General features: G+C 36.6%; 1 protein-coding gene across 10 annotated transcripts in view; it reads left to right on the forward strand.

The window, feature by feature from the left end:
• PRDM5 (PR/SET domain 5) overlaps positions 1-12,719 on the forward strand; it is an 81,705-nt gene that overhangs the window by 22,990 nt on the left and 45,996 nt on the right. For 9 of the 10 annotated variants that reach the window (XR_014945897.1, XR_014945899.1, XR_014945898.1 and 6 more), the window contains 4 exons: positions 4,571-4,754; positions 7,098-7,272; positions 8,481-8,573; positions 8,830-8,951. Coding sequence is in view for 7 of the 10 variants with exons in the window: in XM_085546925.1 (XP_085403051.1) it covers positions 4,571-4,754; positions 7,098-7,272; positions 8,481-8,573; positions 8,830-8,951 (574 nt within the window). In the remaining 3 variants the exon portion in view is untranslated. The other variant, XM_085546927.1, reaches the window with a different exon arrangement.

Consider the following 12,719-nt stretch of genomic DNA (forward strand, 5'->3'; position numbering starts at 1 on the left):
TCCCTTTCTTGCTAATTTTCACTAATTGTCTTTCCCACTAGTTTTCTTTAGTAGTCTCCAAAAACTCAAAACAGGAGCTTTTTGGTCTGCTGTGAAATATTATAACATTATATTCAAAATGAAGTTATTAGTTCACTGTCTGCTGCTTAGTGCTTGGTATTCTGTCTAAATGAAGAAAAAAAATGAAAGTATATTCACATGTTTCTGTATACAAATAAGGTAAACCACACCCTGGAATTGACTGGAAAATATGATTAGTTCATCGAGGTTAATAGTATACAGTGTCTTTAGGTCTTGTACAAAATTTAGGTCTTGTACAAAATGCTTACTCTATGGTAAAAAGTCATGGGAATTACTTTATATAAGGGTGGGGTTTTTTCTTTCTTTTTTTTTCCTTTTCAGTAATGCAATACATACTTAGAAAAACATGTAGTAAAATATTCTGGAGAGAGCTCCTGGTGATGCTGCAGGGTGCGTGTTTGTCTCTGACTTCTGGCACAGCTCAATGGTGGAACAGTGATGTTCAAGTATTCTTTGACTAGAAACATCCAGCATGTATCATTAACAGCTCTTTTGTTGGTGATGCCAATATGTTGCTCCTAAAAAATAATGAGAGGTTGGAGGGCAGCAGCATTGTTTTTCTGGGCATTTTGCAGCTGAATTGCTGCAGGGCTCTCTTAACTGATTTCAAGTATTTATTGAATGAATTAATCCCCTATTATATTTAAAGTAGCTTCAGGATTACAACTTCTGAATCAATAGAAACTGTGTTATTTGTAATCTTTTTTTGCCTTGGGTTATATTTATAAGTAAATAGATAGGAATAACTTCTGATTTAAAAAAAGAAAAAGAAAAAAACAACAAAAAATCCCAACATTGTAATTATAATAATCTAAGGAAAATGGCTCCTATGAAAAAATCCCCATTTCTTAGAGTGATTTGAAGTATTACATCTTCAGTATTCTTTTATACAGATAAACATAAACATATCTGTTTTTCAGTTGTATTTTTATTAAACAGTCTGTGCTGAAGATTACTTTGCAAAAAAGATTCTGTAGTTGTTAACATGAAAACTGTTTTACAAACAGCATCACAGCCAGACAGAATTTTAAATTATTTCAGGCAGGCACTGAACTGGTCTAATATAGCTCAGAAGAGATACCAAAAGAAAGGTTTTGGAGAGTTACCAAAAGAGAACTGGCATAACAAGGAAGCTAAAGAGATTCCTTGCTGCCAGGGAACTGGATGTAGGGGAAAGCCAACTTCAACGAACACTGCTTTAAGAACAGTGACTGTGGTCACTGTGTTTTCAGCTTTGAGGAAGTGATCAGTTATACAGCCTTGAGAAATAGGTCCATGAGAACCTAATGAGACTCACCAAGGCCAAGTGCAAGGTTGCAGCAATTGCAGGTATGTGTATAGGCTGGGAGCATAAGTCACTGAAATAAACCCTGTGGACTTGGGGTCCTGGTGGAAAAAAGCTGAACATGAGCCAGGAGTGTGTGCTTGCAGCCCCAGAGGCCCTCTGTATCCTGGGTTGTATCAACAGAGAGTGGTGGTAGCAGTGAAAGGTAGATGGTTGTCCCCCTCTACTCTGATCTCTACTCTTCTGGAATAATGCGTTCAGATCTGGGGCCTCCAGCACAAGAAAAATGTTGAGTTGTTGGAGTGGGTACAGAGGAGGGTCATGAAAATGATCAGAGGGTTGGACCACCTCTGTTATGAAACAATTTAAGGGAGCTGAGTTTGTTTAGCTTGGAGAAGAAAAGGCTCAAAGGAGGCCTCATTGCAGCCTTCTGGTACTTGAGTATAAGCAGGTGGTAGACTGACCTGTTACACAAGCAGGTAGTGGTAGTACAACAGGGAATTCCTTTAAACTAAGAGGGGAGATTCTTTACTCAGAGAGTGGTGGTACACTGGGATATGTTACCCAGAAGAGAAGCTGTGGATGCCCCGTCTCTGGAGGTATTCAAAGCAGGTCGGATGGGGCCCTTACCTATTGCTTGATCTAGTAGTTGGCAACCCTGCCCATAGCATGAGAGGTAAAATCAGATGATTTTTAAGGTCCCTTGCAGCTTAAGCCAGTCTTGATTATGTGATACAACTGTCTTATGCCTTTTGCATGAAACAGTATGGTGCACTGTCAGTGCCTGTTGGCCCATGTTTCCTGCCACCTTCTTCTACTACAAAGCACACAAGTTGTTAGTAAATTGGAGGGCTATTAAAATTTTTTGGAAGATTTTTTTTTACTCCTTTCACCATGTCTGTTTGCACGTAGATAGCTATACTTTATGCTGGTGCTGCTTGTGTGGAGGAAGAGATTTAAATTCCTTTGTGGTTTCTGGAGAACTCTCACTGCAGCCTGAGGAGCTACTACAGTGGGGATATGTCTATTAATTAGCACTCCAAATACATGGCAATTAGCATAGATTGAAAAGCCAAGCAAATTAGCCCTAAAGGAAGAACGAGCTTGAGCTGTGTTTTAGGTTGGGTTAGTATTGAAGCTGATTTCTTTCAGTGAGAAAGCAACACAAACCACTCAAGCATCGAGGGTCTTCTCGATACTTCTTTGTATTTTTTAATTGACCAAAAGTACACAAATAGGACAGAACCAGTGTATAGGAAACTGATCACAGCCTGAACCTCTGATTAACCATCTGAGGCAAGCAAAAAGTCAGTTGTGGAAGCACGGGTGAAGGTAATTCAGCTGTGCTACTGGAAGTGGTGAGCTTGGCTCCACCTCTCCTAGATCTCATTTAAGGGCTGACCACCACTAAGGCAGGATCTCTTTCTGGAGATTGCTCATGTGTGGAGTTTACAGTGAGTCTCGACATCGGTGAGCATTTATCACTTATTCTCTTTCTATTCCATAACCTCTGTTTATCCATTGATTTTATAACTGTACAATTGTAACCATACATCCAAGATGCCTTTTGATATGCTGTAAAACATGTCCCAGGTGTATGCTGGGGAGGTAGAGAGGTGATGAGGATGCAGCAGTAGTGATAAGAGCTTGATTGCTGGGATTCGTGCCCTTGGCATAGATTGACAAAAAATCTTTAGTTCTGGTTGCTGTACTCCTAGTTTTATTTTGTGGTGGCTTGATTTCTAATAAGACTGGTAGGAACAGGGATGGCTTATCCCTGGGGTTTTATCCTAAATGGAGGCTAAGTGTAGAAAGACCTTTTGCCTTTCCTCACATCAGAGCTGCAGGAGATTATTTGAATTTAGACTGTGGTAGATTTAAGTATTCTGAAACTTTTGACAGAATCATGAAAGGCAGCCACTTTTAGATGTACAAATAAGTTAGTAACGTGCTGTTAGATATATGTGAGATGTATCTTGAAAAAAAAACACATAATTGGTTTGATTTCAAGTGCTGTTGGTAAGATGAGAAAAGAAGTGGTGAATCCTGGAAGGCAGCAGCAGCTATGAGTCCATTGAATTAAATAGGGTTCACTGTTGTGTCACAATAACATCTGTAATATTTAATGGACCTTCTAAATAAGAGGAATCCTACATTACTGTTGACAGTTAAAGTTAATCTTAATATATTTTGAGAATTAAAAATCATTATCTTGTCCTTGTGCTGTGAGGCTTGTTACAAAATCTACGGCTAAATGTACGTTAAATAAACAGCAATTAACTTTCCTGGATGTAAATCAAATAAGCTTTAAGATTTATGATACTATTTGGAAATCTTCATTGCATAAACATGAGTCTACTTTCAGAGCTTTGGATGACACCCAATGCAGTTGGTTCATATACACACACAAAAAAAAGCAGGTCTACGTATCAGCTTAGATATACAGCTGCTTTTGCTACTGATTCCATTCCAGTCTACTTCGGTAACTTTAACTAAACACTGTCAAAGAATAAAGAAGTTAGGTTATGTATCTACTTGAAAGCTTGTTTGTTCATTTTGGTGAAGTTTTTACACTTTATTATAATGAAGTTTGTTCTTTCATGCGGAATCTGGGCTGGATCCTTGACTTCTGTAATTTAAACTAGCAGAAGGTTTTGAAGAAGTAGTTTAAAGAACATTAATTTAAAGATGCTCTTGCTAAACTGATAGTGAGGATAACTGACAAGGGTTGAAGATATCTTCACAAAGTGATCTGGGAATCTTGGAAAAAACCTAAACACAGTAGGTAAGAAAGCTGGATTCTGAATCGTGTAGCCAATAGGGGACAAAACTAAAGCTTATTCTTTATTCAAATTGAATTATTTGTCTAATATTTGAGCCTTTCATTTTCAAACTGAAGTGCTTGTAGAAAGAGTGTGGCAAGAGAAGGAGATTTCAGCATCAACTTTACCTAGATTTAGATTACAGAGTAACTTGAAAAAGTTTCATATGTGAGACAGAACATATTTGTGGAACACTAAGGCACCTTATCCATGCAGCCATGCTGGGAAAGAATTCCAAGAAAGGTGTTGTAGAAAGGCTTTGTGACCTCTGGGGAGCAGAGCCAGTGTGAGGCTATTATTAGTTCAGGGTTCCAGACTTGACTTTAAATTTTACTTCTTCTAAAGTAATTATTTATTCTTTTCCACTTATGATTTGCAACAGGAAGGGGAAAATATTTTCTATCTTGCTGTGGATGATATTGAAACAGACACAGAACTTCTGATTGGGTACTTGGACAGTGACATGGAAGAAGAGGAGGAGGATGAGGAGGAAGTAACTGTTATCCAGGAAGATGAAGACAGTGGCAACAATAAAGAAGTGCAACCAGCTGGTGAAAAAATTGCAGGTGAGTAGTATGAGAAAAATAGTATAGCTTGGGAGCTTAAAAATAGAATCATAGGATCACAGTATGGTTTGGGTTGGATAATCTTTAAAGATTGGCTAATAACACTCCCTCTCTCCCCTCTTCCATCATGGACAGGACAGCCTTTCACAAGATCAGGTTGTCTGAAGCCCTGTTCAGCCTAGCTTTGAACACTTCTAATGATGGGGCTTCTGTAGCTTCTTTGGGCAACCTCTGCCAGCGCCTCACCATCCTCACAGTGAAGAATTTCTCCCTTGTATCTAACCTAAATCTATTGTCTTTCAGTTTTAAACCATTACCTCTCATCCTGTCAGTTACATGCCCTTCTAAAAGTCTTTTTATGTCTCTCAGAACCCCCTGGTAAGTATTGAAAGACAGTCTCTCAAGAGCTCTCTCTTCTCCAGGCCCTAGCTCTTTCAGCCTTTTTAGCATCATAGGAGAGATGCTTCAGCTCCCTGATTATTTTGTTGCCCTCTTCTAAGCCTGCTCAAATGGATTCATGTCTTCCTTTTGCTTAGCTCTTCAGAAGTATTCCAGGTGGGGTCTCCAGAGAGCAGAGTAGAGCCCTGCTTGCCATGCTTGTTTTGATGTAGCCTAAAGCACAGCTGGCTTTCCAGGCTTCATGTATGTACTGCCATCTCACAGTACACAGCAGTACTCCACCATTACTTTCTGTGCTTCTCTGTTTAGCTGCTCTCAATCCATTCACCCCCGGAAGTAACAATGAAGGTAGTATTGACAAGGAAGAAAGAGAACATTAACTGTTTGTATTGAGTAATTGTATGGTTCTCCAGGTTAAGTTTGTGTTCTTGTGTGATTTTCATCTTATTTTCAATTGGACTGGAGTTCTTTGCTTTCCCTAATATGGGGAAACTAGTCCACTGAGTTAAAGTAGATTTACTAACTTAGACTGTGTGACGTTACCATTAATTCTTTTGAACTAAAGGAGTTCATCTCACCTGAATATAGCCTCATGAAAGGTTTATGGTCTGAGTAAGAAAAGTTAATTCACTATATTAGAAACTGAAATGAACAAACCTTTTCATAAAGCAGCTCAGCCTATCCTAAGATAAGATGTCTAAGAAAGGGTTGGTGACCTGAGCTGCTATGTAAATTTATGCATAGTTATGGATTGTAGAGCTGGAGTGACTATCTAAGTTAGTTATCTGCTAACTTAATACTTGATATCCATTTTCAGTAATACTGATTGTAACCTACTCAAGATAGACTGTTTGTTTAGAAGGAGAAACAGCAGCGGGTCTGCCACCACTTCTGAGATGGCAGTGAAATTCAGTCTCATGTATGCAGGGATTGAAAAATCTAAAAAGTCTGTGCCAAAGCTGTGAGGCAGTTTAAGTAAAATGTTGCAGGTTGGCTAATAGGAATAAAAAATCTAAGTCCTTGAAAATAAAGATTGGGTACAATATCACAATTAATATGCAATACAAGAGGCAAAATGGTTTCAGAAATATGCAAGGCTGTAACTCTTGTAAGCAAGGTTAGCTCAAAAATGAAAGACAGTGTAAATAAGCTGAGATTTTACATAGCTGATTTGCTATAATCTGCATTCAGTTAACTAAGCATTTTCCTTTTGGAAGAGGAAAATCTTGCTAGGTATTGTAGATATGTATAAGTTTGGAGAGAAAATAAGTGGCATCTGTGGCAGAAGGAGTTATATGCAGTTTCATTCATGATGTCGAGAAGTTGATGGGATATGATGACCCTGGCTTTGCTTGTCAGAGGAAGGACAGGTTGGTCTGTTGCCCACTGAACTGCATCAATGTCATCCTGAAAGGAGGTTGGGCAAATGTTGTCCTTCACTGATTGGTTTGGTCCTCTTGCAACTTAACATTAGCTAAGAGGCATTACATTCTACAAGTTCTCCTCTTAACATAGAACAAATACAGTGCAATTATTTCTTATGTCAGTTTGTAATGGTGGCTTTGTAAGATGTCTTGAGCAATTTGTAAAACTTATCTCAGTAATATTATGATAACTGCATGCTTGTCTTTTTAATATTGTGAGTCAGTCTCACTTGGAACTTTGATGCAGTTTTGGTATGCCGAGCTTAGAAGTGATAATGTTCATTGCAAGCTTTGTAAGTTTGTATTCAGTATTTCCTCACAAAAATTATGGGAGAGGATGTGAGACAATTCCCTGGATGGAGAAGATTGTTAATGTGAAGTCTTTCTGTTTTCTTTAAACAGAATTTGCTTATAATACTTTTGTCTTGCATCCCAGTTCAAAGTGAATCTAGAATCACTTACTCAGAAAAGTATGTTTGCGTTGTATCTAAACAGTCTGTTTTCTTCTCCAATCATTCAGATCCCCTTACTTGTAAAGAAGACCATGCATGCCCAAACTGTGAGTCCAGTTTTGCAAGCCAGGAGATTCTAGCTGAACATCTTCAGACATTGCACCAAAAACCCAGTGAGGAAAAAGAATTTAAGTGCCGAAACTGTGGAAAGAAATTCCCTGTTAAACAAGCTCTACAAAGACAGTGAGTAGAAACAAGAATGTTTTTCAGAGTTCCTTTTAATTCAGTCATTTATTTCTCTTGGCTTAATCACCAGACAGGCTTTAATTTTTATGCCTTTGCATTTGTGTCCTTACTCTTCTAATAAATTCCTAGTATGTTTCCTGTTTTTTTTTTGTTGTTGTTGTTGTTTGTTTGTTTTTTGTTTTTTTTTTTTTGAGACTTCAGTTTGAATAAAAACATGTCACTAATTTTTAATATTTTCAAATCACATACTGTAAGCCTGATAAAAGCTACTGACTGGTGCGGAGCCCTTAATCTCCATCTCAAGTGGGTTGTTTAATAGTTTAGGAGGTCTGTTGTAGCTGGAATTGTCATTACTGAATTAGAGTGGGATTTAGGAAAAAAAAGAATGATATTCTAAAAAGAAACAGAATGGGAAAGCCGTGCTTTGTTATGGATTAATTAAATTTTTGGACGAGGGAAGAAAAAAAAAGAAAAAAGAAATATAGAAGATAGCAGATTTAAGAGTGCATCTTGTTATTCTGTTCTTGGTACTATAAAAATGCAGTTTTGTCACTAAAGTCATGTGTCTTATTGTTATGCTTTTATACAAAAATATAACTTTTTTTTTCTATTCTTGTTTATGTATATCTATTTGCTTGCAATTAAAAAGTTGTATTACTTTTTATTATATGTTTAATTATAGGGAGTCCAGTGGATGTCCAAATATCTTGTTATAAGTAGTACATTTTATCTAACTCTTCCATGTCAGAAAGACTTGTATCACAATTTGTATTACAAGACTTTTGTAATAAATAAATGTACAACATTTTTCTTATGCCTGAATAACAATAATGTTTCTTATGCCAGCAGTTCTTTATGAGAGAAGAAAGCATAATTGGGAAATATTTGGTGGAGATAATTAAATATATATTTTTTTAATTGAATGTGAACATGTTTCTTCTAGTCTGAAGTGGGAGTTGGATTTGTGTTCTATATCTGGTTAAGTAAATCTTTACGTTATGCAGAGTAAAATTAATCAGGATACAGCAGTAGGACCATAACTCTTGATGTTCATGTATTTGATTAGTCCCACTAAATTCCAGGATACCTCACATGTTGCACTGGTTATTGACATACTGAAATGTTAGTATTTTCATCTATTGTTACTTCAATTCTGTGTAAGTTGTAAAATGGTCACCTTATTTTTATTCTTTATTTTTCTTTAGTGTACTTCAGTGCACAGAGAATATCAGCCCAGGAGACTCTTCAAGAAGTTTTCAGTGTTCTGTTTGCAATACTTCCTTCAGCTCAGAAACGAGGTTTTGTGTCCGAGTTACTGGACTGCTGTCATACCATTGCTGGCCTTCCTTTGCATGTTAGCTTTCAAGCTTGTTAGTGTATGTGAATCCTAACAATGAAAGAAGTCAAATGCTTTCATTCTTATTTGCTGTAAGTAATGCATGAGGTGGCCTTGGATCTCTGCAATGCAGCATGTGTAAAGCTCAGAGTACTTATGTCTGGTTTCTGCATATACTGCTTCACATGTTGTTTTTATTTGCTGATCATCCCATATAGTTATGAACAGCACAAGGAGGCATGCAGAGGGGATGCCAGATTCATATGCAAGGCAGATAACTGCGGGAAGAGGTTCAAGAGTAAGGATGCCCTGAAAAAACATAAAGAAAATGTTCATAGTGGTAAGAAAGAATTCAGTGTTTCTTTGGGAGAAAAAATAAAAACCAAAAGAGTTTTAACATGTTGTTAGCCTTAAATATGCAAATCGACATCATCATTGTCTTTAGTTTCTTTTTTAATGGATTCATTTATATAAAAAATAAAATTAAGTAGTAACTAATTGTAAGGATGAGTATTGCTCCTCCCCCAGGGAGAACTTATGGTCTACCAGATGAATCGTTAGTTTGCTGCTGGAAATGTAGTGGGAATCTGGGTAAGTCTGAACTACGCAAGTGAAAGATAAAGCAAAGCACTTCAGTAGTGAGGAAAATCAAAGTCACTGGTACAAATGGCTACAGGAGGTTGTGACATCTTGATCTTTTGGTATTTTCAGGACACAATGGGATGTATTTCTGGAAGACATGCTTCACAAATGATTAGACTTGTTAAGGATATTGCAGGAAACTCTATAGCCTCTGTTGTACAGGAAGCCAAATCAGACAGTCTGCTAGTCCCTAGCTGTTTTGTCACTGTGCACTGTGAATCAATAGTTTTCAATCAAACTTCAGTCTGTTTTCATGAAAGGGCAAAATGCTTCTCTCAGGTCCACAATGCAGATCTCAGCTGTCATTCTGCTCTCTCCGCATGTGCCCTCTCAGTGTCACTTGCAGATCAGAATGTGTGGGGACAGCAGTATACCACAGTGCAAAGAAAACAATCTTTACTTGATGAGAACACTGAGCTGCTTTGTAAGATATTTATTACATGAAATCTCTTTCTTCTGCCAAACTGTTATCACAGAATCACAGAATTATCAAGGTTGGAAAAGACCTAGAAGATCATCTAGTCCAACCTTACCAATACTTCCCAGCTAAATCATATTCCTCAACACAACATCCAGATGTTTCTTGAACACTCCCATGGTCTGTGACTCCACCACCTCCCTGGGCAGTGCATTCCAATGTCTGACTACCCTTTCTGAGAAGTAATACTTCCTAATGTCCAGCCTAATACCCAGTGATAGTATACAGAAACCCTTCCATAACAATTTTTATAGAAGTTTATCTACTTTTTTAAAAAATTTATTATTGTAAGATTTTTTTTTTCAGCTGGGAGTGTTATGTTATGTTTAGGCTCAACCTTGGTTAGTTATGTACAGGTATACAAATCCCACAGTTATTCTCTTGTATGATTGTTCCAGGCATGACTGAGGTTAGGCACCTACTTTTGCACTGCCTTTATAGTGAGTAGAGCTTTTCTTTTACCGTCTGGGAGTCATAGAAATTGCAACTGGTGTCAGTACAGGAGGGAAAATAACCTAATATTGTTGAGGGACATTTCTAGTATTCCTTCATGCCTTGCAAAACCTGGAGGCAAAGGAAAGTAGAAAGCACTGCTACATATGTAGTTCATTATGCAAAGCTATGAACAGAGACATAGATATTCATTTTCACCTTCCTAGTCTGAATACTCTTGTAAGTTAAGGTATTAAGTTCCTGTATTTATATGCGTGTCAGCATATGTCAATACTTAAATTTTACAATAGCAAATATAGGTAAGAGATGAAGTACTTATGTATTACTATGAAGTGTTGATATGGTATATTGTAGTGAGAAACATACCTTGTATTATGTTTTCACAGTCTGCTCGCTACGCGTGGGCAGCTTTACTCATGATTATTTCTCTTTCCTCTTCTGATCCATTGTGGTAGTATGACCTAAGCTGGGCATACTGAGCTAACATTCAAAGTCTTTGAAATCCTATATGTTCTTAAAACTTGCTATTAGATTCTTTCATTTCTTTGTACAAATATTTGTTGGAAATGAAGTTCTTTATTTGGAAACAAAACTGTAGGCGGTAAAATAGTCCAGCAATGAATAACATTCTATCCAAATTCCTCCATTAACAGCAGGCTATGATATATCCAGATGAAATATGTAACCTTTATTTTCCTGTTTAGCTGCTTTAGTTTTAATCTTATCAATCATCAACAGAACGGAAACAATGAAGACTGAGGCATGTTTTGCTAGTCTCTGAGGGCTAAGAAATGCTAGTGTTTCTAGTTACAGCCCCCATGGACCATTTGAGATTAGAAGTCATTTCAACATGTTTTAGCAAAATGTTATGTATATATTTGCATTGAATTTTTAAAAAGTAGTTTTATTTTAAGAACATAATAAATAAGTCTTGTTATCAGTGTCATCTGAAAGTCTGCACTTTTGCATGAGAAATTACTTTTCTTGAAGTGGTATGAACCGTTCTTTTTAGACTTGTGGTGTCTACATTCATGCACGCTGTTGGCATCAATAGATGGAAAAAATACCAGTTAGGGAGATATGTTATAGTTTCAGTTAGACAAAAGACCTTGTTTTCACCTCTCATGTTAGTAAATCAAAGAAATAATTTATCTGTTTGTAGTGTGTGCCAAGTAAGAGGATGTAGTTAACTACAATATCACTGCTCTTAAGTGAGCCCAGGAAGAACACTTCCCTTATTCAGGGGTGATTCCTAATGTCCTGGGTGGTTTATCCTTTGTCCATTTCAGGAAAAATAAGTGATTTCCTTTTGATTGCATTTGTAAGTGGAAATTTGGTATATGGAGTGCTCTGTAGCAACAGACTGTTGGTGTTCTTGCCTCATTCACTTACTTAATACACAAAAGTTTTCAGTGCTTCTTGAAGCATCTTGAGGTGAGGGCTCTCATGATCACTTTTATAACCATCTTTAATTGACTGTTTTTGGTATATAGGTTTTAATATGTAGTCTAGAAGAATACATGCAAACTTATAGAGCTGTTTTTTAGTGCTAAGATATGTGGGGAGAGAGATTATCGTTAAAATTAAGTTATTAAAACTTACTTTTGGAAGGGTAGAGAAAAGTAAGACTAAGCTTAATGTTTTCTTTCTGAAAGTTCCTCCCAAGAAATAAAGTAGGGGAAAAAAAAATAGAATCAATATCATATTAATTCTTTAGGACAGCAAGATTAGGAAAGATATGCAATGCTAAGAGCCTGAAAAATAGAGCTGGAATCCATCAATGATTTTGATTAGTATTCAGTTCCTCTGTGCTTGAATAAACAATGCTTGCCTTTCTTTGGTTCTGAGTCCATTCTTTTTAGTGTTTAATGCGGTTTGAACATCTTTTCATACAAGCTATGAAGTATCTTGCATGGACATATAATTATATTCAACTAATTAGGTTTGTGGTGTCTTTGCCTTGTAATAAAATAACTTTGTAGGTTACTAATGTAAATTTTAAATAATGGAGAAACCCGATTAAATGCTCTGTCAGTTTTTAAAGCAACTGTGAAAAAGGAAGGAAAGTATATTTGGTAGCTGACTATTGTAGTTTGAACTGTGATTTATAGTACAAACTACACATGAATTTGTGATCTGGTACTAATACAAATTTCTTATCTTGTTCAGTTGAACACCATTAATGTATGCTATTATATTTAATAGTAATCTTAGTGCTTTTTGAATAAAGAAAATTGGGAAATGTTTGTCTGGATTGTTATTTTTTTTGAGAAACAAAATGGAATTTTTCTATTAAAATTATAGTACAGAGCTGTATTGGCTTCTGGAAGGATACAGCTGTTCAGTTGTAAAGTGAATTGTTCTTAGTTGAGAATTTTGCTCTTCCATCTTGGTTGGTAATATGTGGTAATACCTATATGAGGGCTTTTTTCTTTATTATTCTAGTTTAGCTGATTTACATTCCATTAGTAACTGGCTTGTTGGACACCCACAGAGAACTCCTGATACTGAATACTTTCAAGATGGGGTACAAGT

Source organism: Coturnix japonica, chromosome 4, assembly GCF_054131305.1.
Source record: "Coturnix japonica strain WE chromosome 4, WE-NBRP24, whole genome shotgun sequence".
Classification (NCBI taxonomy): Eukaryota; Metazoa; Chordata; class Aves; order Galliformes; family Phasianidae; genus Coturnix; species Coturnix japonica.